This window comes from Diospyros lotus, chromosome 5, assembly GCF_014633365.1.
Source record: "Diospyros lotus cultivar Yz01 chromosome 5, ASM1463336v1, whole genome shotgun sequence".
Taxonomy (NCBI): Eukaryota; Viridiplantae; Streptophyta; class Magnoliopsida; order Ericales; family Ebenaceae; genus Diospyros; species Diospyros lotus.
Window position 1 is genome coordinate 7108389 of NC_068342.1, and position 26921 is coordinate 7135309.

Here is a 26921-nt window from a genome sequence, read left to right on the forward strand (position 1 = left end):
ACAATTTTTTCAATGCAATATAAGCGAGAGTATTTTAATCTTTTAACTCTCGTTCTCTAAACTTATCTGTCAAGATGTCCGACCCTATAAAAAAGATCGTAGAAAAAAATTGCAGTCGCATTAACACAATAAAAGACAGAAGCAACTGCAACGCACTTGATATTATGAATCCAACTCGCTTACATTAATCAATGTATTTGATTAATTAATTAAAATTAATTATATTATTATAAATTAATATAAAAAAAATTATATGAACATATATAGTATACCCTAAATCGCTGAGATGAGATGAGGTAGCAAAGAAGATCTGGAAGCGATATAAGAATCATGATTACGTACAGATTGATATGATATGGCAAACTCACGTGACGCTTTTACCCTTGTCTGCCTATAAAGCTGACTCAGATTTTCACGTGCAAGCCCACGTCATTTTACTCCTTTCGCTCGCACACCACCATTATTAAATTTTTTTTTTTATAACAATTGAACCATTATGATATTTAAATAAAATTACACTTACAACCCCCACGTCAAATTCACAGTACCCAATATTGAATCATGTTCTGCCGGGAACGCATTAGCATGTTCGCAACGGCATTCCACAGAGGCAATCGTTGTCCATAAACGACGACGCTTCGAGGTGGTCGAACGCCGAACTCGCTGGAATCCGCCCGCACAGGTGGTTGTGGCTGAGATCCATGTGGCCTATGTAACTCGCCGACGATAGCGACTTCGGGATCGAACCCTTCAAGTTATTGAAAGATAAATCCAGCGACGTGAAATATGATTTCGAGCAGAAGACGTCCGGGATGTAACCTTCCAGAGAGTTTCGGCTCAGATTCATGATGCTTAAACCGGGGTTACTCAGCAAGGATGCTGGTAACTCACCGGAGATTTCGTTGTTGTCGAGCTTCAGGGTGGAGAGAACCCGCATTGAGCCGATTTGGGGAGGGATCGAACCGGTGATCCGGTTCGCGGAGAGGTCCAGGTCGGCGAGTCGGTAGATGTTGGCAATGGAGCTGGGGATTGGGCCCGTGAGCTGGTTCCGGCTCAGTAAGGCCCGGCTCATCATCTTTAGCTTGCCGAGATCGGCCGGGATTGCGCCGGAGAGCCGGTTACTGCTGAGATCGAGGTGCATGAGGCTCTGGAGGTTGACGATGGAGGCGGGGATGGGGCCGGAAATGAGGTTGTCGGCGACGTTAAGGACGGCGAGGTGACTCAGCCGGCCAATGTCGGATGGAATCTGGCCGGAGATTTTGTTGCCGACGAGGTCCAGGATCCGGAGGTTGGGGAGGGAGGTGAGGCAGGACGGAATCTCACCGGAAATGCCCTTCCAGTCGGCGACGACGAGGGTGGTGAGGCGGTCGAGCTTGCAGAGGGAGGGCGAAAGCGAACCGGTCATGAAGCCAGTCCGGCCGGCCTTCTCGAAGATCGGATCCTCGGATTCGCCGCGGAGTGCAATGTCGGCGACCCGGCCGGCAGTCGGGTCGCAGCTGACGCCGTACCAGCCCTGGCAGCAGTCAGAGCCGGTCCAGGAGTTCAGTATTCCCAAGTAAGGCTCGTTGAGAGCCGCTTTGAAGTTCATCAGCGCCGCCCGGTCCGCCGGCGGGCAGGAGCTTGCCGTCGTAGCGACGGCTAGCATCACGAGACAAATCAAAACTCCCATCTCTCTCTGCAATGTATATATTTTCTCTCTCAAGAAACCTTTTACGAAGACTGGATGCTAATCCAGGCTCCTGCGATACTACTCCTGCCTTTCAGCACACAGGCTTGGACTTGTGTGTTTATTAATGGTGGAAGGAAGCATGGGCTATATAGAGAGCTTGTGGACGTAAATACCCTTTGCTCCACCTTGTAATCACGCTTTAGGATTGGAATTGATGCCTTTCTGGGGAACCCTATAAATTGGAGGGCTAGTTTCAATATCAATCATGTCACGTGGTGTGCCACCATTTAAAATTAAGATAAATTTACTATAAAAATATGTATTTTTCACATTTCTTTAAATTTTAACTTTAATTCTTAATTTTATCATTTAAAATTTGAAATACTAAATTATTTAAGATTTTTGCTACTGGTCCAAAATTTATGGTAAATTTGTAATTTTATTCACAAAGTTATTTAACATATTTTGTTACGTCAATACTTAATAATAATAAAATTAAAGAAGATAATCTATTGTTAAAACTAAATGAAAAGTTTGGTTCCCAATTGAAAAAATTATAATTATAATATAGTAAAAGGTTTTTTTTTTTTTTTTTAGTTTTTGGTAAGTTACCCTTAATATTAAAATTGAGTAAAGCTTAATATTTTTTACTAACCCCCTTTAAAACTTCCATACCTTTCAATTCTGTGCACACAAATAATAATTAATTGGCCAACATTTTAAGACTATTTGGTTGTGAAAAGGTTTAGAAAAATAATAATCAATACATATTTTTTTTAGATAAGATGAATTTATCTTATTTTTTTTTAACCCTTAAATATTTTTATTAATTAATAATAAATGTATTATATTTTAAATTATTTTAATAATAAGATGTAATAAATATATTTTATATAAAAACAAGGTACATCTATCTATTGCTTACTTACTCTTTTTACATTATAATGTATTGTTTTCTTTATTTTTATATTAATTTTATTTATTTATACACCATACCTCTGAAATAGAGCAGCAATCCGCTCGTCTAAATACTCTTAAGTTTTGGTGGTTGGAACGAGTAAAGGCACCGTAGGAGGTCTATTAATGGAAGGCTAATATAGTCATTTCACCACCATCGCTTATTTGGGGGTATAAGATATATGCAAGTATTAAGGAATTAATGAGGTGGTTAATGATGGGAGGAATGTGGTCGGCCGCTGCTTGATATATTAGATAACACTTAAAACACCATTTTAATATAATTTTTTTTTTGTTAAGAAGGGTAATTAAGGTATATTCAACATATTAAAATTATAATATTTAAATATTTTATTAATTAACGATATACTTTAAAATATAATATGTTTATTATCAATTAATAAAAATATTGAGATGTTTGACCATTGCCCATATTTTAGCATTACTCATATTTTATTTCTTTTTAAGTTAAATTTACAGATTTAATAGTTGTCTTTTTGTGTCAGGTACTCACTCTCACTTCATTTAAGAGCACATCGAGCGTGGATGGAAAACGGACAAATCCTAGTGGCTGACCCCATCGCGCATCACTGACATCAAAGTTAGCTCTATATTAGCTATCATTAACGTATAATTCTGTTAACTAGTACTCCTTCTCATATTGGTCCAAAATGTGAAATCGTTCAATCTGGGCGCCTCCCACATCCGGTCCGACAGGATATGGGAGAGATTAATTATGGTGTCCTAGTTAGACACAGTGATTAGACCTAAACTCATCGCGCATAAGGAGCCCCCTCACCACACTACTGCTTGCGAGACTCGATCCTCAGTCTTGATCCAAGATTCATCACGAAAGGCACTTTGTGTCCTTTTCTTGACCAACTGGACTGCCCATGCGGACAGTACTCCTTCCCATATTGATCAAGGTAACGTTTGATCAGCAATAATCCCAAGGTAACGTTTGATCAGGGCAAGTAACGCAGGGCAAGGTACACTATATTAGCTATCATATTCACCAATTGAAACATCATAAATTAAGATTTATATTAATAATTCGTAGATTCAATTCTTTTATCATATATAATAAAATAAAGTCTTCGTCTATATTTTATTTTCTCTATCAAAATCAATACACAAGTCGCTAGAGAAGACGTAAGGACCATAATTCTAAGGTAATGTTCGAAGACAAAACTCTTTGTTATAATATTTTTTGAATCAATATTTATAATAATTAAAATAAAATTATGAAGTATTTTAAATTTTTTATTAAATTTTCAAATTTATTAAAAAATGCATACGTTATTTTTTTTTACTTATAAGATTTAACATATACTTATCTTGAGGGGAGAGATATAAGTATATATAAAAAATAGACTTCTTAGTGAGAGTTACTAGTTAAATTTAACAAATACATTAAAAATAACAAAAATTTGAAATACTTTATATATTTTATTTTGTTTAGTCTATATCATGTTTAACAAACACTACCTAAACAGTTTCATTCATTTAAAATTAATTAAATTTGTTATTATTTGTAGTTGACATTAAACTATAAGGCTAGTATAATATTTGTGTTTAATGTTAACCATAAATAATATTTTTTTGATTAAATTTAAATCAACGAAGTAAGCTTACATTAATTTAATAAATCTTAATGAGTGTTACAGAAATCACTCATTAACAAGATGCAACAGTTAATTTAACTTTTCATGTGAAATATTATATGGCATCATGAAACTGAGAAAGTTGAATTCCATGCAATCATGCCCAAATCTAACCCAAATCTTGTCTTATCCTTTCTATTGAGATATTTTAGTCACTAGCTTTTATTTTTCTTTTCTTGGTATTTTAGTTACTAATTATACTATAATTCAAAAAATTACTCATTAAATGATCATAAAAAAAAAAAACTAATTCTACAGGAAATTCCAGTTTTAGTGAAAAATTTGTAATAAGTGTAATGCAAATAATTATCTTTAGAGGAATGATTAAGTTGTGTTATTTTTAAACAAGATAATTTATTTTATTTTAATATTTACATAATTTAATTAGTTAATGATAAATGAATTGTATTTTAAAATATTTCGTCACTTTAATTGTAAAATATTGCAGATTACCCATAAATAATCACTTAAGATCTAATAAATAATGATTAAAATCCATAAAACTCAAAACTCAGAATCGGTAATTAAAATGTATTTAATATACTAATAGTTTTATTAATTAATAATAAATGTATCATATTTTAAAATATTTTATTAATTAATAAAAAAATAAAATTATATCAACAGAGCTTTAAATGAACCTAACTCACGTGATAAGAAATATTATTTTTGGTGAAACAGAGGTAGGCTTTCCTTTCGTCTAGGGAGGGGCATATAATAGGATAGGATGGGATGGGACGCATTAAAGCGGCTTAAGGTGGGGTCCGTCCAACCATGTGGAACATCAATGGGTTGTCGGTGGGCCGGGCCCATATCCAGTGGCTTCAGCCGGTGTCTGCTTGAAGTTGGGCTCCTCCGGAGTCGCTCGCCACTCTACTACTGGTACTGAAGAATCTAATTTGGTTAAAATTTGAAGAAATATGAATTATTTTCCACAGTTGAACAGTGGCTAAATAATATTAATAGATTCGTGTTTCCACATTTTCGTGGCAGCCAAACAGAATCTTTAATTCCACTACCACTACCTGCCGTCGGTTATTATTATTTCCGGGCTACAATAATTAAGTTCAGTGCGGGATCATGATTTATGATTCATGGGATGGGAGCCAGGATAGAGCCAAATGAACAGCCCTGCAGCTAGCTGGATTAGGTGTCATCAACGTCCACAAATAAGCCACGCGCGAATCGAAAGGCCATCCTACGGTCCCTGGGATCCGACACACTTCATCTGCGCCAGCAAGCAAGGTTGATGGATTGGATGGTTCTGGCTGGCATTGCCAATTTTTGTTTTTAATTTTACGTGCACTAGACTTTTTGGCTTATCTTTTGGCTTTGGGAATAATTGAGACAAATGGCAATGGATTTTTTATTATTTATTTAAAATTAAAATAAGTCTAAATATCTTAATATATGGACATAAATTTAATTTAAAATTTTAAATATATATAAATGAATAAATGAAGGGGAGAGCGAAGAAGATAGGCATGTTCTGGGTAGATTAATGCCAAGGCAAGCGTCGTCACGTCACGTCACGTGAGAGAGCCAACGACTCGATCACAGCCAGCCAGCCCGCCCCTGCTTTGGGTTTCAGATTTTCAATTTGCTGCTAATCATTAAAATTAGAATAAACATCAAAGCCAAAGCCTAAGCCTAGCTTTTCTATAAAAGTCGGTGGACATGCACCTTCAAAACAACCTGACCTTAATGATCTAATCATATCGCCTGATCAATTCTAACAAAAGGTCAAACCTTACCCAAAAAAATAAAACAAAATCAAAGGTTTAGACTCAAACTCAATAAAAGAATAAAAGTTTAGAAGTTAAAATATCGTATGTTGCATGAATCATAAATAGTCGTTTATTGTATTTCAATAAAATTTAAAAAAAAAAAATGATGTACAGTGACTTATCCAAAAAAAAAAAGAAGCACAAATAGCCTGGACAATCTTTGCATATAACATACACAATAAATGTAAACTGATCCCACAAAAGTGACAATTACCTAGCTTTATGGAAAGAGTCTATTGACACTAATGTACCCTTTACTTGGGCCAAAAGACAAATGAGTAAAAATGAAACACGGGTAAATTTGAAAACCAAAACCGATCAAAACTTGCAATTGCAAATCTACCAAAACTTTCATCCTTCTACATGCATTTGTCTGAATAATGAGAGTCCGTCAGTATTCAGTATCAACCCGTTTCCTGCTTTTGCTTTCGCAATCAAACTATTTCACTGCTACTGAATTAAGCAAAAATATCTTCAACGATGAATGATTCATCACCATTTGAACTACAAGGTTCAGAAGGGCATTGCAGCTGCTCATAGTTTAGCTGTCTTGAAGCTTCGTATAAAGCAATGCCAACACTCACAGACAGATTTAAGCACCTAACATACGTTTCCACCATTGGAATCCGAATGGTACCCCCTCCGAACGCTTCCTTCTTGCAGTCGAGCAGGGCGTCAGGTGGCAGTCCACTAGTTTCCGACCCAAAAACAAGCCAGTCGCCTCGTCTGTAGGAGAATTCCTGCATTTATAGAGGCAGCAGCGATTCAGTAAAATGTTGTTATGCATTACTTTTCTCTCTATCTATTCCATTGTTTCTTCTTGTGCCTATTCTTGTGATCAATCAAATTGAAGTGACTAAAAAGTGTTGAAAGAGGAACAATAAATCCAATCTTATTCATCTTCAACGTAAAACACAGCATATATATCAATCTGAATAGGCAGTTTTCTAATGAGAGAAGGTTTCCTAAACTGACTTAGGAAATATGTACAGCAAAAGAAAGGTCCTACAACTGTAAAATACAATGACATACAAGGAAATCAAATCAGAAACAATAAGCAGCAAGTAATCAGCAATACACGATACATATGGTAATAAGAAAGAAAGCACAATAGGAAGGAATCCACTCGTTGATTTCTAACAAAAAGATATACACACAAGATTAACACAACATCCGTGCACATTTTAAAGGCTTCCTACAGATTCGTGTACTCCCACCAACGCTACAAACAATAGTTGTTTACTGTTTTGTTCATTTAAGGAAAGGACAATGAATATAAAAGATAAACAGGGAACACCTTGGTTCCTTCACATTTCTCCAGTCATCTTGAATCAGGATTTTAATATAGGGAGGAAAGAACAACACAGTGATCCTAAATTCCAAAAAGTGGAGAAGGCAACATTAATAATACAAGGAGGAGACAGGAATGAATTTATCTGTATCTTTTGCCCTTTCCAATTGGTGACACAGTGAGAAAGCAGGAGGTTTAACTAAACTATCATCTTATCTTAAATCAGAGTTTTTCTACACAAGGTCCTGGTGATTGCAATTGGAAGTTCCATCGATTAGCTTCACCAAAGGGTGCCAGAGACAAGCCGGTGGTTGCTGGAGGTCCATCGAAGCTATTATGCATCGGTGAACAACTCGTGTGTCCGTAACTCCAAGTATCACATTTACTTTCCTTTTTTTTGCAAGATGATTTGCTGCTTCTTGATCCCTCTTCTCTCACCTCAAATCCAACCTCAGTCCTTTGTTTTTGTTTTCTCAAGCCAAAATCATAAGAAAGTGACGAAAGTTACAGAATCATGAATGCTCAACCTAACAATCATCTAGAACAAGGCCAAGTAACAATCACAATGCCTATTCTTAGAAATATATATATGTAAATATTTATTTATTTATTTATTTTTATTTTTTTTTTGGGGGGGGGGGGGGGATCATATCAGGTTCTAAAGTTCAATTATACATATCCTAAATTTGCGGCACACCAAAGAATTTTATTAGCACATGTACATGTTTCAACGTTATCGGCATGTGTAACAACATATCAACACAAAGCAAATAGAAAGGTTAGACAAAACATATAGCACCATGATTATGGTATAATATCATACAAATCACTTCAATCCACAACCTTATATCAACATGGGAACAGTGTTTCTCCATAATTTGCTAAAAATCAATGGCGGCTAACCACCAATAACAGTATCGTATTGGGAGCTTCAAACAGCAAATGAGTGTGTAAAGTGAGTATAGCTTTAAGCTTGAACAATGCAAATGTTGGAGTGCAAATCCGATGGCAACTATTGTATGATTTATTTGATGAAAATGAATTCAAATGAAAGTACTAAAGCCTGACCTGCATAATATATCTCATTCCAAAAAAAAAAAAAACAGAAAAAGAAAAACCAGATAGAAAGCATGTTTAACAAACTTGCTCTAATTTTATATAACCATGTTCTTTTTATTAGGGAGTCTTATTGGAATAGCTATAAGGCTTACACAAAAATATCAAGTAGCAAATATGAACACAGACAGGAGACTTACGGAATGAATAGTTGTTCCTCTCTTCGTAAATGCCAACATCCGTTTTTCTCCATCCTGTAAATGACAGAAAAATATAGTTTTGTTTTTTGTTTTTTTTACAAATTAAGCTTACATGAAAAAAACATTCTCAAAATAAAACGCCAAACAAACTTATTCCCCAAGTAAAATTCTACAGGCCTCATCACCCCGCCATCCCTGAGAGAAGATTTGACAATTTTAATTGGAAAACCATGGACATTTCAAGAGGAGACTACTAATGTGCTTTGCACCCAAAAGGCAGAAGCCACAACCAACTTGGTTGGGCAGAAACCACTTTTTTTTTTTTTAAATTACTTTGAAATCATATTAATAACAACACAAATTTATAGACAATCTATGATGGTTAGGGTGGTGATGTTGGTAGCCATACTTTGATGAGGTCTTATCACAATTACCAGTCATATGACTCAATGGGCAAGACATTTGGCTTGCAGAGGCACCTTTATCTGCTTCAATATGGTTGAGTGGTATTTGCCTGGTTGAGTCATGGGACTGTTCGTACTAGTATAGGACATCCATGGCACTGTATCAACAAATGCACAATTGTGCTGAAGAGATAGGCGTGGGTTGAATCAATCTGATTGGGGCACATTTCATGAGAGGTACATGTCATTGTGGGGTAGGTGCCATCAGTTCATGGTTGATGAAAATACAAAGCACTCGATGGATTACTATTGAACTTACATATCACGGTATCAATGCATTACGTGGAGGTTGATTTTCCTCCAACAAATCTAGGAATGCAGTTTCATCCATCTAGATATATGCATGATATTATTGTATGACTAATTTACTATATTATTAACATTTTTTTTACTTGTGTTATTTTCTTGATAGGTAAGCTCTCATCCACTGATTTTACATGTTTGTAAGAACAAGGATTGAAATATATTTATCAGACAGATGACATGCAATGAGGGGTTTTCCACAAGAGGAAGCAAGAGCAGACATTGAAGAGATGATAGCCACTTCTCATATACTGGAACAACTATGGATATCCCATTCAAGATACCGCACTACAACTCCATAGCAATTTCGACATGCATTTGGATACAATATGTTGCTTGCAACCTCAGGCAACAGTGAATTTTTCTAATATACCAAGAGTATCAGAGATATCCCAACTATCAAAAGTTCCGTATGCAAAAGCTGTTAGTAACTTGATGTATGCTATGGTGTGCATAAGGCCCGATATTTTACAGGCAGTTGGAGTTGTGAGTAAGTATATGCATGATCCTGGAAAGGAACATTGACAAACTATGAAATAGATTTTGCGGTATATTTTTAATATTGTAGATGTCGACTTAGTGTTTGAGCGGGATGAAAAAGTGGGTAAATATATAGTTGGTTATTGTGATCCTGACTATGCTGGTGATATAAATAAATGCCAATCTACTACTGGTTACATGTTCACTTTAGCAAAGGCACTAGTCAGTTGGAAGTCTACTTTATAGTCTACAGTTGCTCTGTCTACTACAAAAAAATACAAGGAGAGAAATACAAAGAGAGAAAGAGAGAAATACAATTGTGAAATTGTGGGATGATTTTTCCAAAGGGGGGTGAGCCCTTTACATATAAAATGTGCACCCTCCCAACCCACTCAATGAGCGATGTGGGATTGGGAGAGCTACCACCAAGACTACAAATCTCCACATTAGCGGATCTCCCAAATCCCAACCAAATTGAGTGGGTAGGGAGGGTGAACATTTTATATAAAAAGAGCTAACCCTCCTTTGAAAAAATCATCCCACAATTTCACAATTGTATTTCTCTCTTTCTCTCTTTGTATTTCTCTCCTTGAATATTAGTGAAATATTTTTGGTGGTGTCCGAGGACATAGGCCAAATTGATCAAACCTCGTTAATTTATGGGGTTTTATTTATTTTTCTATTCAATAATTGTTGTCGGGTATTATTTACGGTGTTTGATTTTTGGGGAAAATTGCCCGATTTTCCCAACACCAACAACCTCTAAATGACCATGTTTTGATGCATATAGAAGAAATGTGGAGAAGCAACCGAACAAAAACAAGTGCCAGTACATCAAGAGACAAGTCGAGGTAGAGGTCATACCAGTAGAAGTGACGCATCACCAGATGGTGATATAATTGAGCATTTTGAATGCGACTCTTTCTCGCTCCAAAAGAAAAAAGCTGCCTCATTTATGATTTTATACACCTACAGTTTTACTACTTAAGATTTGTTTCTATAAGATTTTAACAATGTGACACACAAAGTAGATTCTATAAATTTTAGTCTTTTTTAAAGAAGATATTTGAATTTCTAAGTATTTTTAAAAAAAATAGTGGCTCAAAAAAACATGGTTTCTGCTTGGAATCACATTTGTGATTTTGCCTTTTGAGCAGAAACCAAGTTGGCAGTCTCTCTAACACGGTTTTTTCCAAAAGACAAAAACTGGAAAAGTGGTTTCCCCTTGAAATGTCCACAGTTTTGAGTTAAAATTGTCAAATCTTCTATTAGGGAGGTCTGGGTAACATGGCCAGCATAGTTTTATTTGAGAATAGGTTTAGTTGGAGTTTTATTTTGAGAATTTTTTTATATGTAGGCTTAATTTTGTGAAAGAACACCAGATAAAGACAGACAGCCAGCTAGCTAGAGAGAAGAGTGAAACAGAGAGGTAATCTTCAACTCCACTAAATATAAAGAAAAACCTGTTGACTGAAGTAATTTCGAAATTCTGCCCAAGAATCATGCACTTTGACAACTACATATCTAATTAGGAGGTTAAGTCTTTGAAGAGGTTTAGTTTTGAACGAGTAACTATTGAAGCTTTCTTTCCCCTTCCCCAGCACATATAGAACATGATGAAAAGGACACTCGAGAAGAAGTATAGAAGAAACCAATGGTTCAAACACATGTTGATGGATACGGCCAATAATCTAATCCAGCCCGCTTTAGTTTTGTGTCATCCACCTGAAAACCTAAAGGCTGAATAAAGGAAAAAAATAGCCAAGTTAGTAGTTGTCCTTTGGTTTATGGGAAAAGAAAAAACTCTCTATCATTATTGTAGTTAAATAACAGTAGCATAGATAGAAACTTGGGTGATAGTTGGAATATCTACCCCAACAAGGTGTAGTCCAACAGCTGATGCAGCACAAGTTCTGGCAATGCATCCAGTGTTACCAGGAATCTGCCAAGGACAATAGGATTCTCAGAGACAGCTTTTAAAAAATAGAGGATATCTACAACCCCATAAAAAAATAAAATGCATGAGATCTTAGAGTCTCAGAAGTACTTGGCTGCACCCAGGAAAAAAGAAAAAAAAAAGTGTCCTACATCTATTGCTTCAACAAAACAGCAAAAAGGGACAGCTTCAGTTGAAATACCAGCTGAACTTTGATCTTAAAAGAAGCCACTACACCAGTTGAATTAATGTACATGGTCAATCCAATAATTGCTTTCTCAAATCATTGTCATTATGGCAGGAACCCATGGCAGCTTGTGACTAAGGCTGGCAATGAGCCAAGCCAAGTTGGACCTCATTTCAGGTTTGACTCAATTCAAATTTGGTCAGCTTGTAGCTCGGCTCAAGTTTGAGCTGAACCATATCTTCTGGCTTGAGCTCGACTCAAATGAGGGCTGTGAACTGTTGGACTTGACTTGATAAGCTTAAATCATATAAAAATTAACCAATGAACCAACTTGATCCAAGAATGTTGACCACATCTGCCGTGGTTGTCGACCAATTGATGGTTAGAGCCACGATAGTGGTAGCCTATTGCTTTAGGGGGTTTTGAAGAGAGTGACTACAATTGTAGTCCATTGCTTTCGTCTACAATTCTCTCCCCCCCCCCCCCCCCTCCCTGGAAGAAATAGAACATGATAGAAAGGACACTTGAGAATAATTATAGACAAACCAATAGACTATAATTATAGAAGAATTATAATTCCAAAATTAAACTAAACTTAGGAAACTCCTAAAATAAGTTTCCCAAATTTTCCTTGCTAATTTGGAGATTTGGAATACGCAGTTTTTCACAAAAATTTCCCCCAAATCATCTCCACCCCTTCTCTAACACAAGTTACCAAAAAAATAAACTCTTTTTGAACACACTCTCCAATTTTCTAGATCGGTAAATAGTTTTGTATAACATTGGAACGAGTTTTTTAAATTTTCTATGAAAAATGAAAACTAGAGATTTTATAAAAAATTGGAGATGTAAAACTAGAAAACACTTTTTGACAACTTAACATCCCCTAATGATTGCAGGACTAACAACATCCAACATGGCCAGATTTTTTAGCAAACAATTGAACAGCCCAAGAAAAATAGATTACCAAGCAAGTAGTTGCAATTTGCAAAACCAGATAACTTCTTCATGATCAATTTGTCTTGGTAGGAAGGTTGCTTTTAAGGACATTCCCAACTGAGCTAATATTACTAGTATAATTACATTTTATTTTATTTGGAAGTCTGGTGAAAAACTTAGTAAGAAATATCCTTCATTTGGCCAAGCATGATATCAGTTTCCAACATGAGACAACATCTATATTAATCACATATATTAATGCTATATTTGTATTTGCCAATAGAAGTGAATGATATGAGATTTTGAAAAATCCCATACCCTTTTCATTATTCCTCAACTCTAATCCGAAACTAAATCAATTTAAGAAAAAAGTGCTGCAGGAACCATCTAGAATTCGAGATCCAGCAGATTAATTCTAAGAAGAAAAAAATCCCCATTCAGAAAGACGCACTAGAACAGAAAAAATAGAAAAAAAAATTCCAAAAAGAAAAGAGAACTTCAAGAGCAGCTTATCATTATGAATCAACCTGAGGAGAAACTAACACGACTTGAAGAAGCTTCTCTGGCGAAGCCCCGCTGACTGCCTCGCCTACACCATTAGGCAAGCAACTCCCGTTGCCCCCCTCACCTACAAAATAAACACACTTTACTGAGATTGCATCATTTAAAATGACATTAGATTCAAAAAGATATAGAAAGATAGAGAGTAAATAGATAGGAAGTACGCGAGGAATACACAAAGAACAGAGCGGAGAGAAGCGCGGGAGAGGGATGGAGAGAGAGAAGCTGAGCTTGTGCTTGAAACGAAGCGGGCGGCGGAGCAGAGAAGCTCTGGTGCGGAAATGGTGTGGCGTGGAGGTGGTTATGGCCTGTAGGGTTTTCAGACCGCTCGTTGCCGATGACAACGACGAAGACGAAGACGACGACATGCCAGAGCAAGGCCTGCTCCGGCCCGGATTATCCAATCGGACCAGACAATCACGAGCAATGTGCGTCACCGTTATATACAGCCAAGTCCTTATATAATAACATTAATTGCCCTGACCTCCCCGGGAATGTAAGAATTACTAGTCGCCCAGGAAAAAAAATGAAAATGCCAATAAACCCCTGGACTACCTAGGGTACCCAAATGGGATGGTTCATGGTTCTAACAACTAAACCCAGCAACTTATTTGAACTAAGGTGATTTAAATCAGTTATAGTTTCTAAATTTTTGATAATATTCTTGAAAATATTTGATTCCCAAACTATATGTAATTCTATATTTAGTTAGTTTTAAATATTCTGAAGAATGTTGAATATTTTTTTTTGAGAATTTTATATTTTTATATTTGATTTAAATGTAGTATTTTTGGAAATTCATATTATTTTTGCAAAATTACCCTTATTTAATTTGTTATTTAAAAATGATAAATTTCTTATAATATATAAAATATTGTGACCACAATCTTTTAGGAAGTCATTTTTTTTACACATTATGCAATGTTTTAAAAATTGGACCGAAAAGCGAACCAGCCTATTAATTGGGTCACGGGTCAATTGGTCCGACCAAATGATGTCATATATATATTTTATAATTAAATAATATATATATTAAATATATATTTGAAATACTAATATTTTATATATTATTATGAGAAATGTTATTATTAATTAATATATAATTAATATTTTATATATAATTGTTATATATGTTATTAAATAATTAATTAATAATTAAAATTGTAAAAATAAGTGAGAATGTGAAAAAAATCGGGGTCAACCTGATTCCCGGTTCAACCGGATTTTGACAAGTTTTGACCAGGATAAAAGAGATTTAATTTTTTGAGTCAAACCGGACCGGATAGGCCACCGGTTCCAGGTTAAACGGTCTGATTTTTAAAACAATGACACTATATATACGCACATATATATATATATGTGTGTGTATGATTATAAAAATTAAGTTATGGCAAAGATAATTGTGAAATGACTGCAATATTATAAAAGAGTAAATGGTATTTTAGTCTTTTTATTTATTAAAAACTTTTCCAAATTCATAGGAATTCAAGATTCTCAATCCCTCGTTCAAATCTTTTTTTATGAGAAAATTGATTAAAAAAATCTTTAAAATGTTATTTTCCAGTGATTAATTTTTTTAAAAAATGTATTTTGTGATAAAGTTGATTAAAAATAAATCTTAAAAATGTTATTTTTCAATTATTATTTTTTTAAAAAATGTACAAAACATGAGAATGTAGATTTTTAACCTAACATTTTTAAAAATTTAAAAATTTTCTCATATATCAAACACTTTCTAAGTATTCTCATTCTTAATCTTTCATTAGATTTTGGATAGTATAATTTTATTTATTAATTTTTTTTATCTTATCAAAAAAAATTCCATTATTGAGTTATTCACATGGAATTTGAAACATCTTACTTAAATAAAAAAAATGTAAATTTGGGAGGGTAATAAAAAAAACCTAAAAATTAAATCTAAAATTGCATGAAGTGGATCAAATTTATGAAAAAAAAAAGAATGTTATATAGGTAGAATTTGTATATATAACTCAACAATGCATCTTATTAATAACCTCATATTACAAAAAAGTTTAGAATGAATTGATAGTTATTAAATTAATATCATATAAATTCATAGTATTTTTTTAATAAAATTTGTTATTTCAACGAGTGAAAAGTAAATTTAGTGTTAATGAAACCTTAAAGGCCTCTCGTAAAGTTCCCCTAAATAAGTTAGTTTGGGCTTGAGAAAATAATGCTTTCACTCAAAAGGATATTTAGAGTCCTCATTCCCTAAAAACTTGAGTAGTCTTTCGAAAACTCTTTGGGGATTAATTTTTCCAAAAGTCTGGATAGTTTCAAAAGATCTTTTGAGGACTAGCTTATCCTAAGACTTGACCCACTAAGTTCTCCCAAAGCCTAATCCAAAGATAACATGATACCCACATTAGAGGGGGTTATGCCACATGCATTTGTGTATATGTGCCCCATGTCTTCCCCTCCCATGTGTTTTAGTATTTCGAGGGATACAAATACCTTACGACCCTCGTCTTTTAGATAATTTTTCAAGCCCCCAAAACTTCTCTCAAACTTTTCAACATATATTTTTTCCAAGATTTTTCGTTATTCGAGAAACATTATATGACATTTTCATCCGCATTGCATCTGCAACATTCCGCATCATGACTATGTCAGACTTAGGCATTGGAAGGCTTGTATGAGGGAGATCTTTATGTGTCTTATGACTATCCATTGTCTTATAAACTTTCTTAAATACCAATTCAAAAGACTATTTTGTAGCTTTTCACACCCAAATACATTTATTCTTTCAGATCCATCATTCCTCAAAACCCTTTATGGGTGATCCATTTCGAATAGATCTTATTCTTTTGCCTAGTGCTATCAATTTTTCATTAAACTTTTTTAAAATAAATAAATTTTAATTATTATATTATGACAATAACAGAGCTTTGAACATTTTTAGTTTACAGGTATTTTTCTATAATTTTTTCTCCAACATATTATTGAATTCATTTGTTTTGTTATATTTTAATTTTAATAATTTATCCGTTAATAAGTAAATTCATTATACACTTATATTTGTACTTACAGCCAGAAAACACGAAGTAAAGTCGGCGGATGTTAATTTCCAACAAACGTCAAGGGTGGATGTGCAATTTTGTCAAAGAAGGAAAAAGGCAAAAGAGAGTGCTTCGGAGTGAATTTATAAATATATAAAATCTCATTATAAAAGTAACCAGACAACCACGACAACCTCGGGTTCTTCCGTTCGCCCTTTCAAAGAAGAAACCGACGGTGTGCGATTTCCTTTCGTTATATGCCGTAAGAAATCGATCAAATCCGAGATCGGAATTTTGATAATTTTAACCATAATCAGGTAAATGATTCACTGATTTGTGACTTATATATCTCGATTACTGTTCTCACCGCCATTGTTTGAAAGAAATTAGGGTTCCCCGTTGAATCTTTGGTTGGCATCACAGTGAATTCGATGAATATGGTTTTGTGTTCAAGCGATTCAAGGGTTTGATTTGGTGTCGGTGATGTTAAATAAAAGATGTGGACTAGGTTTCGTGAGAAACCAGGGCTCGAGTCTATTAGAGCAACCGTTTGGAATTAGAGTTTGTTGTTTATGGATTCAGCTGAAATTTGTTTTACGAAACTCAATCAAAGAGATGCAAGTGATATTAGTTACAACAAGGCCTTGCAGGTACAGTCATAGATAGGAATGAATGAAGAATTGGAATTCATGTAGCCAACCCCAAAGAGGGATAAGGATTGATATGTTATCGTAATCAGAGAGACACAATCGTTGATCTTTAGCCTATTGAGTTTTATCTTTTCTGGATAAATTAGTCGGTTTTGAGTTTGATCAAAACGCAAAACTCAAAAACTGATTCAAGCTGAAAATTTTGTAGTTTTGGGAGAAAGATAGTAGGTCTCATGGATCTCTTTCTTTTTTTTTTTTTTGGGGGGGGGGGGGGAGGAGGTATGTTTTTCAGGATATGTATATATATTTGTAATTCACAAATATTGTTGATCTTATTTCAAAATCACTACTACACTAGATGAAGAATTTTTCCTTGTTTATTTGTGAATTTGAGTCAGCTGTAACGAGGCTTCTCCTGGTTTGCATGGTTTTGGCTTGATTAGATCTGAAGGTTGGGTTATGAATGCATTAACTTGGTTGCTTGAATTTTAAATGCCGAAGGTTAAATTGCTTGGAAACCAATTAAACTGATCTGTTATTTGGTTTCTTGAGAAGTGGGAATTTGTTTTAACATAATTTCGAGAGCTAGGTAAGAGCAATTAGTGCGTGGAACATGATGATGAGAAATTAGTCATTTTGGATTTCTTTGTTCTTATCTTGAATTTGCCATATAAGCTTCACTATTGTGGTTACAAGAGGTACTTGCTATTTCCTTGATGCGTCTTTAATATGCATTTTATTTACTTGTGAAAGAAATGATAATCGGAGCTACATTTCAGATTTCTGCATTTACCGACTATAAATTTGAAAGTTGTTTCTTCACAATTACAATGAATAAACCCGTTCCATACTTCCATTATATTGTCTAAATGGCTTGTAAGCTTGCTTGTCTAGCAGTGGATTCTTGTAAACAGCTAGAAAATACTGGGCTCTTCCTGATGGAGAAAGGATCAGCTTCTAGCCTATTTGTTAATGATGGTTCATTCATGGAGAGGTTCAAACAGCTCCAACAAGAGAAAGGTGCTGCACAAAAGGAATCTAAACCAGGGCAGACTGTATCAGAGACTTCAACTCCTAAGCCTATCACTAGCAAAACCAGCCTTGAATCTAAGGTTAATGTTTCTCGCAAATTCACTCCAATTGCTTCAAGCGGGAAGCTTGCATTCAGCTTGAAACAGAAGTCAAAGCTTGTGGCAGCCTCTGTGAAGTTAAGTGAGGACGAGGGTGAAGAAGAAAATGATGCTGGCTCAGACAGTGGGCCACAGAAAAGGCTAAAGTTGGGTCAACCTTATCCCTCTGATCAATCTTCAGAACAAGTTGACGTTGGTAATTATTTTTTATATGAGTATCAACTTATCTGGTTGAATTGGGATTTTATAATTCTGTTTGAATTGGGAAATTTTGTGCCTTTTTCCCCTTTCTAATGGTCAAGCAAGGAGGCAGAGCCCAGAAATATTCTTACTGCTTGCTTAAGCAGTTTTATCTCTTCCCCCTACTTATTTGGCATGTGTTGCTAGTTACATTGTTGTCTCATGTGCATGCAAGCATTAGCAGTTTCATATGCACACACCCAGAGGTACATGCTTAGCTGATACTATTATGCCCTTCTCTCATGGGTGGATATTCATATGTTATCGTTATAACTGGGGTGTCATACTACTTTCCTTACGTTGTAGCTTCTTAGTCCATAACTGAATTTAGACTGGAATTACACTTGATAGATAGTAGGACACAACTGGTTGCATTTTTCTTATTCAGTTGATTGATTAAAACATATTTTCCCTCATCAGTTAGCTCTTTTGCTGCATGAAATAACCATAAAAGGATATAAGGATGCGTGTCTTGCCTTGTTTTTCCTCATTTTAGTGTCGTTTTTCCCAATTTCATGTTTCTACAAAGATGATTATGAGGTAAAATCTAGAAGTAAGTTATATAATTGTACTTCTGAAGAAGTGAAATTATTTTGTGGTTAAGTGTCTATGCATACACCCATGTTTCTATGAGTTGATTTTCATGTTGAAGGCTCTGGATGCTTTCTGGTTAAGCCTTTATCTACACTATGTGCTTCAATTTTTGTTGCACTTTTTATGTTTTTGCTTTTTCCTAGAACCGATACATTCATGTGCTTGTGACTTGTTGTAATGTTATTGGTCCTTTTTTACATACCCATAGATGACATCCAATTGACCATGGTTACATTCTGTCATATACTCGATTTTTTTTTTCTTCTGAGAGGTCATATATTCATTTTACTGTTTATCTTATCACCTTTTCTTACTACACAACTTATTATGAACCTTAACTAACATGGTCTTTAGGTCCAAGGGAACTTCTTAAACTTCTATTTTTTGTTTCAGAAGATAGCATTATGTAAAATAATGATCTTTGTCCTTCATTAAGTGAAATGCATCTGAGGGAATCATCTTGGTACACTGCTTCTCTACTCTTTAATTGGTGGAAGGAGGGGCAAAACATTCTTGAATTATCATTTTCTTATGAATGCAGCTTATACCTTAAGTTCCTATCGACAGTGGTGGAAAGAGATTTTGAATGAAAGATTCCGAAATGTGGAATGCCTGCTTCAAGAGTAATTTACATTCCCTTGTTCACGCTCTTGATATTAATAAGGTCTTTAAGTGACATGCAGCACCACCTTCCCCTACTGATCCCACCGTGAAGAAAGTTGCAGACAAGTTGGCAAGTTTTGTGGCAAAAAATGGAAGACAGTTTGAGCATATTACACGACAGAAGAATCCTGGAGATACTCCTTTTAAGTATGTAGTGAATTTAATGTTGATTTTTTTTTTCAGCAATTTTTTCCCTTTGAAGCTGAGTTTACATATCTCACGTATAACCTTATTCTGTTTGGTTGCTTGCTCTTTAATTGTATGTCTACTTGTGACTGTATGGTTAGTTCGGGAATTTCCTGTTAATAATAATTGCAAACAACTTGGGGTAATAGTATAATGGGCATAGTCAGATGCATCCACCTAAGCATTTTGGTGAGGGACCCATGTCTTCTTCTGCACTCGTAGTTGGTAAAAGAACCTGATGTTGTAAGGAAGATTTTTAACTCTTTACTCTATGGATCTTATTTCATCAATTAGATTTATTTGGGCTTTTAGAGTTCTTGTTGGTCCATCTGTAGTGATATGTTGTGCAGCCTTTCCTATGCCCACCAGTCTGCATGTTGATCATGAATTTAGGTCTTTATTTTATTGCAGATTCTAATTAACATTTTACTTTCAGGTTTCTTTTTGATGAAAGCTGTGCTGACTATAAGTACTATGAGCATCAGCTTAGTGAAGAAAAAAAGGCTCTGTCACTGAACAAGGATTCCCAAACATCACAGAGTGGTCAGTTTCTGAACCGTGTTCACTATATACAGGTTGTTTTCAGGATCATGAATCCCTAAACTATGGAACTTAGTCATATTGAGCCTTACAAGTTGGTAGAAATATTAAAAGTAGCTTCCTTCTGCAAATGGTTCCAATTTGAAATTGGCTGGAGTTTGACCATGACCATGTTTATTTATCATGATTTTCTTCTTAAATGGTTGCGTCATTTTGGTCCTGTTCTTGTTCTTGGTTCGCCCATTTACTGATGTTTGCACCCTTTTTTGCAATTCATTTTTATTTTCAAATATTATATCAAATGTTAAACCTGCAAACTTTTATCCACATAGGTGTTACTAGCACTGTAGCTCCTAGCTCAGCAAGTATGTCTCAAAGGTCATATCAGGAGCATTCAAAATATCAAGCTCCTAGTTCAGCAAGTGGTTCTCAAAGGTCACGTCAGCAGCATTCAAGCTATCAGACTCCTGCTTCAGCTTTATATGAATCCGGCGAGGATATCATGTCAGTTCAAACTGCATCATCAGGTAGATCTGGTTAGGGTATAGTTTTTTTGTTCTACTTTTGTTCATCATTTTTCTTTTAACTTGTTGAATTTGACGAATTGGGTATACTGCTCAGTTGCTGTTGCCATCATTTGATACACCCTTGATAGCATCTAAGATGTGATGCCATATAAGAATGCATTAGAAATGTAGTTTTCTGTCAGATAATTTTGTGGTGGATGAACATAGATTTAGCCTGGGATCTACCCATTATCCTTGAATTTGAGGGTAAGTTTACCTGGTTTATATATATATATTTATATCTCGTAGATGTGAATTGATGGTCTAACAACTAAAAGCACCACAAAACCATGAAACTTATCTGGCAGATATAAAATAATGGTCTAACAAATGAATACATGATAAAGTCAACTCAAGAAAGTTTTGTCCTTATAATTTTGGTTAACTATTGGAATTTTTTCTCCATTTTGTTCAATCGACAAACATCCTAATATGCTGTCACTTATTTTCTGAGTCCATCTTAGTTTTTTTTCTCATCCATAGAATTGTTACTAATGTAGATGATGCCACTTTTTCTCAAGTTATCTTTGTTGTGCCTGGACAAACCAGCCTGGATGATTTTGTCGAAGTTGACACACAAAAATGAAATATTGCTCCAAAAAGGCGCATAATTTTTTAAACTAATCGGAAGTGTGTATGAACAAGGTTTACATAAATACTTATTTGTTCAAATAATTTGGATTTTTTTCATATTTATATTAATTTTAAAATGGAATGCTATGTCCAAATAATACTTAAAACGGCAGCATGTCCATTATGTGAGGTAAAGGATGACTAAATCGAGACTTGACTCTAGTGACCTTCACTTTTCCTGACATGCCACCAGCTGGTAGTGAGCAGAAGTATATTCACAATTAGACAATGTGTAACTGTGGCGCATAATTTTTTAAACTAAACAGAGGTGTGTATGAACACAGTTACATAAATACTTATTTGTTCAAATAATTTGGATTTTTTTCATATTTATATTAATTTTAAAATGAAATGCTATGTCCAAATACTTAAAAGACAGCATGTCCATTATGTGAGGTAAAGGATGACTAAATCGAGACTTGACTCTAGTGACCTTCACTTTTCCTGACATGTCATTAGTCCACTTGATGAGACACAGTTACACATTGTCTAATTGTGAATATACTTCTGCTCACTACCAGCTGGTGAATCTAGTGTCCCAGCTGATGCAGATCCCATAGCAAGGATGGAGTTTTACATGAAGAAGGCTGCCCAAGAGGAGCGGAGGAGACAACCTAAACATTCTAAAGACGAAATGCCTCCACCTGCTTCCCTTCAAGGTTTCATGTCTTTATCCTAATTGTAATCAGATCGTATCATTGTATTTCATGAATGCATGCGTGCAATCTTGCTAGTCTGATCTGTTCATGTTTATTCACTATTTTTATGATTCCTATGTCATACTGCATCAAATTCAATTTTCTATAACGCACAGGTACTGTTAAAAAAGGTCATCACATGGGTGATTACATCCCACCGGATGAACTTGCAAAGTTCTTGGCTTCATGTAACGATGTTGCTGCTCAGAAAGCCGCTAAAGAAGTTGCAGAGAGGTCAAAAATCCAGTCTGACAATGTTGGGCACAAACTTTTGTCTAAAATGGGCTGGAAAGAAGGTGCCTTTTCCCTCTATCTTTCATCATATATGCCTTAAATTACAAGTTTATTTATCTCTGGTATTTTGTGGCCCATGTTTTGGGAGCCATATACTTACCTTTGACATTTCTTTCCTTCTTTTTTTTTTTTGTTTCCTGGCTAGATACTTGCCTCTGATATTTCCTTTACAGTATTTAGGATGATCGTGCACTGAATTATTCACATGGAAGTGTTCTCTGTGTCACCTTTTTCTACCTCTTTCCAAGACCCTGAAGCTTGGATGCTTCTAAAAAGTTGTAGATACTCAGTGTGTTTGTAGTTTGTGTTTTATACTTCTGACAAGGATCCTAGTCTGAATGGAGTTTTGAATTAAGATGCATCCACTGCTTGTTAAATGCTTAGGAACTCACTTTGAACATAGGAATACGGTTACTCTAATTAGATGTCAGAACAGAACTCTAGGTTTACATACTTGGCCAATATGTTTATCCTAGACTTAAAGAAGAGGTAATGGAAGCTTCCCATGTTGAATTTGTCCCCCAAGCTATGTTGAGCAATAGAATTCACTTTTCTTTCCCATCCTTATTCTTGCACTTGGCTGGCCATTCTTCGACCATTCCTTGAAGCAATCCTTATGGCCTTTAAGATTGCCAAATGTTATATGAGAGAGAAGGCTGCCAAATTTTTTTATCAATTCATTCCACACAGAAAACCTGATATCCTGTTAACATTGTCAAATGGCATATGAGAGAAGCCAATGCATGCATACCAAATGTTAGGTCCGTCTCTAGTCTTACCCCCCTCCATGCCTTTCTCTAATTTGTGGCCTATGTTACATAGACTTTTCAATTACCCCCCAGTATGCCTGTGTTCCAACATCGATATGGGTTTGGCAAATGAGTCCAACAGCTGTACTCAAATTGGAGTTCTTGAATTCTATAATCTTTTAACAATATTTGAAGGAAAAATAAGGCCATGATACTAAGGAAAATTTCTGGACTTCAATATGGATAAGAGATAGGAATATGTTCTTCCCTCGAAGTGCTATTCTTTTCAAATATATTTTTAATAGTAAATCGTCTTGTCTTATGATTTTATGCAGGGGCGGAGCCACCTGAGGCCCAGTGGGGGCAATTGCCCCCACTGGGCCAAGATTTTTTTTTTAAATTTTATTTTTTACAATAATTTATTACTAAAAATAAAAAAATTATATTATATTTTATTACTAGAAATAAAAAAAAATAAGTATATAATGGCCTAGTAGTAACCATCACAACATTTTTTACAATTTGATCATAATTTTATTTTTTTACAATGATGATGTAAATAAAATTAAGTATTGAAGAAAATTGTGAAGCAAAGAAATCAAGTATGGAGGAAATTTATACTAAAGAAAATAAACAAATTAACAAAGCAAGAATTGAGCAAATTGATGTTGCACAAATTTCTATAGATTCCGAGCTAAGAACTACAATAATGGATTACAATGTTAATTTTCAGAATCAAATTAGAAAAGTCCACTTGCAAAGAGGTCTGTGTCAGCCTCAAAATCAAGACGATTTTCATTCCAGTTTGGTTCAATGAATTTGGTGATTGATTTGAATATAATATAAACAAAGATGTTGCATTTTGCTTATACTGTTATCTTTTTAAAACAAATAATGGAGAACAAAGAGATGGTGATTCTTTCATGAAAGAATGGTTCAATAATTTAAAAAAAAAAAAGATAGGACTTTAAGTTCATGTTGGAGATGTTAATAGTGCACACAATTAAGCTCGAAACAACTATGAAACTTTAATAAATCAAGAGCAAAATATTGAGATAATTTTCTTCAAACAGTTAGAACAAACACTGTGTGATTATTGAATTCGTCTAAATGCATCAATTGATTGTGTTCGATTTTTTCTATGGCAAGAACTAGCCTTTCGTGGTCATAACAAGTCTAAATATTCAAATAATCAATGTAATTTTCTTGAACAATTGCAATTTATAGTATGAAAAGCTGTAAGGACCAATTGTAAAAAAAAAAAAAAAAAAATTAATATTATTATTATTGTCTTATTTTTAAAATTATATTTTTTGTATTTAAGTTTGCCCCCACTGAACCAAAATCCTGGCTCCGCCCTTGATTTTATGGGTACCAATTAAACGTAATTGTGCATGTGTCAGTAAACCTTGTACATAAACTTTCATCATTACATTGGGAATGCATCTGCACTATAACTATTTATGTTCTTTAATACTATTTTCAAGCCTGTAGGAGCATGTGTACATTCTTTTACACATGTACTTTATGTCAACAAAAACAGCCTTGTTATAATATCTTTTTTTTCCTGTAAATAGCCTTGTTATAATATCATCCTCTGTGTCTTTCTGTGATGTGTAAACGCAATGCATCTTGTTTCCTGATTTTGTCCTCTTTGGAATGCACTATGACATATGCTATTCTCTCTGTTTGGCACCATATTAATGCATAAACATATTGCATTTTCTCTAAGAAAGAATGTTATTTTAAGGTTTATTTTGAAAATGAATGTGTTGTTCTTTGATGTACACACATTTTATTTGGCTTGCTAACCATCATTATGTTATTTCTATTTTTGTTGTTGGCTGGGCTGCCAGTATTTTTTTCATTCTTATTTTTATAGCTTTTACATTAAACCTACGTAGGATTTACTAAAAGCACTGTAAACGGTTTTGTAATGTGGGTATGCATCTGTCTAGCTTGGGTGTCTGCTAAATGTTTTGTGAAGATCCTAATACCCATTTCCTTGTGAAATTTGATGACCGTGTTATTCTTGGTCCGGACTGCAGGTGAGGGTCTAGGGAGCTCCAGAAGGGGAATTGCAGATCCAATTAAGGCAGGTGATGTGAAACGGGACCACTTGGGGGTTGGGGCTCACCAGCCTGGAGAAGTGACTGCTGAAGATGATATATATGAACAGTATAAGAAACGCATGATGCTTGGTTATAAATACAGACCAAACCCCCTGGTAAACTCTTATTTGGATCTACTTTCACTTATTTTGTTTTTATGGTGATAGTGATTGCTAATATTTGACTAATCCTGGTTCTTTGTTTTACTGGGGCATGGTAACTAACTAATGCTTGGTTCATAATCAAATTTGACTAATAGATAATGTCAAATTCCAATATTGTTTATTTGATTTTTATATACAGAACAATCCTCGGAAGGCATACTACTGAGAGCTCAGTTAGTTATATGCAAAGCCATGTGTTGGTTGGAGGTGCCTCGAGAAATAACTTCAAGTCTACTACTTTTTAGTGGTGGTATTTGGTATTGAGTAATGTGTCAGAGATCAAAGTCGTCTACTATAATTCTGTTTCTGGAATATTATGTTTACATGGACTTTGCTTGTAAGAGAACTGGATCTCTTCAGATCAGGTTGTTCATTTGACCAGACAAAGGCTTTATTGGCCATTCCAATTTGTCCTGTAATGCTGAATTTATGTGAGAAATGATTGGTGGAATTTGTGGATATGGCCTAACAGGGAGAGTATCCAAATTGTATCAATATGACCGATCAACCTTCATAACATTTCGAGTCCAAGATATGCTCTCTCTCTCTCTCTCTCTCTTATTTTTAAAGTGACTCATTAACAATGGTAAAATCATTCTTTTACAATTCGAGGGTAGGCTAATGTGCTTGAGAATCAATTAGTATGCAACTCATGTTAGACCAACCAACACTCCCTTTGTAAGGTTTTCAGACCTTAAAGTTTTAGCCCAAGGAAAGCTCTTCAAAGTGTTAATTTTTTATTTTTTACTGGCTTAACATAAAGAGCTTGCAAGTTATTTCAATAATTTATTAGATAAGTTGGAATCTTGTGGTTTAATTATTTTAAATAAGTTCTGTGTCCTTGCAGAAGGAAGAACACTCTTTTATTTCTTTGAAACCCTGTTCTTTTTCTTTATTTCGAAACCAAACTCTTGGCCGACTGAAAATCCAAGAGGGTTTGTGTGGATGATGATGATGGTCCAAACCACTTTAATTTTACAAAGAAAATTGTCATCCAACACTTCAATCGTCTAAAACAACACGTCATATGGCTTCAATAAAGCACAGATAAACATTGTGAATAAAAATAGAAGGCTTTTAGTATGTGGCTGCCATTGGTTCTAAGACGCTTTTAAGTGGGGGTCCAAACACTACATTTCATACTTAATTTTTTAATTGCCCCTTTTTGGTTTAAAAAGAAGAAGAA

General features: G+C 34.8%; 3 protein-coding genes and 1 long non-coding RNA gene across 6 annotated transcripts; 1 reads left to right on the forward strand and 3 right to left on the reverse strand.

Annotated features, from left to right (window-relative positions):
* Window positions 1–322: 322 nt before the first annotated feature.
* LOC127801863 (DNA damage-repair/toleration protein DRT100-like) lies at window positions 323–1801 on the reverse strand. The gene has a single exon (XM_052337351.1). The coding sequence runs from the start codon at window positions 1667–1669 to the stop codon at window positions 581–583; it is 1089 nt and encodes a 362-aa protein (XP_052193311.1). The 5' UTR covers window positions 1670–1801; the 3' UTR covers window positions 323–580.
* A 4426-nt stretch (window positions 1802–6227) lies between these two features.
* Window positions 6228–13890, reverse strand: LOC127801551 (uncharacterized; the record flags this gene model as incomplete). Its single annotated transcript, XM_052336789.1, has 7 exons — window positions 6228–6817; window positions 8625–8678; window positions 11335–11395; window positions 11553–11611; window positions 11745–11813; window positions 13461–13561; window positions 13659–13890. Coding segments are annotated over 7 exons (858 nt in total), but the record flags the coding sequence as incomplete, so codon positions are not given.
* LOC127801864 (uncharacterized) lies at window positions 7967–8620 on the reverse strand. The gene is made up of 2 exons (XR_008023210.1): window positions 8487–8620; window positions 7967–8431 (listed from the first exon to the last, which is right to left on the reverse strand). It is a non-coding gene; the product is annotated as an uncharacterized LOC127801864 (long non-coding RNA).
* Window positions 13891–16671: 2781 nt separating the features above from the next.
* LOC127801866 (SURP and G-patch domain-containing protein 1-like protein) lies at window positions 16672–26254 on the forward strand. Of its 3 annotated transcripts, none has more exons than XM_052337352.1 (9): window positions 16672–16834; window positions 18065–18493; window positions 19815–19941; window positions 20417–20523; window positions 20853–21047; window positions 22241–22378; window positions 22534–22713; window positions 25509–25687; window positions 25875–26254. In XM_052337352.1, the coding sequence occupies exons 2-9, from the start codon at window positions 18106–18108 to the stop codon at window positions 25899–25901; spliced, it is 1341 nt and encodes a 446-aa protein (XP_052193312.1). In that variant the 5' UTR covers window positions 16672–16834; window positions 18065–18105; the 3' UTR covers window positions 25902–26254. The 3 variants fall into 3 exon arrangements, with proteins under 3 accessions (XP_052193312.1, XP_052193313.1, XP_052193314.1); XM_052337353.1 differs by having other exon boundaries at window positions 16691–16834; window positions 18062–18493; XM_052337354.1 differs by having other exon boundaries at window positions 16714–16834; window positions 18049–18493.
* Window positions 26255–26921: the final 667 nt, after the last annotated feature.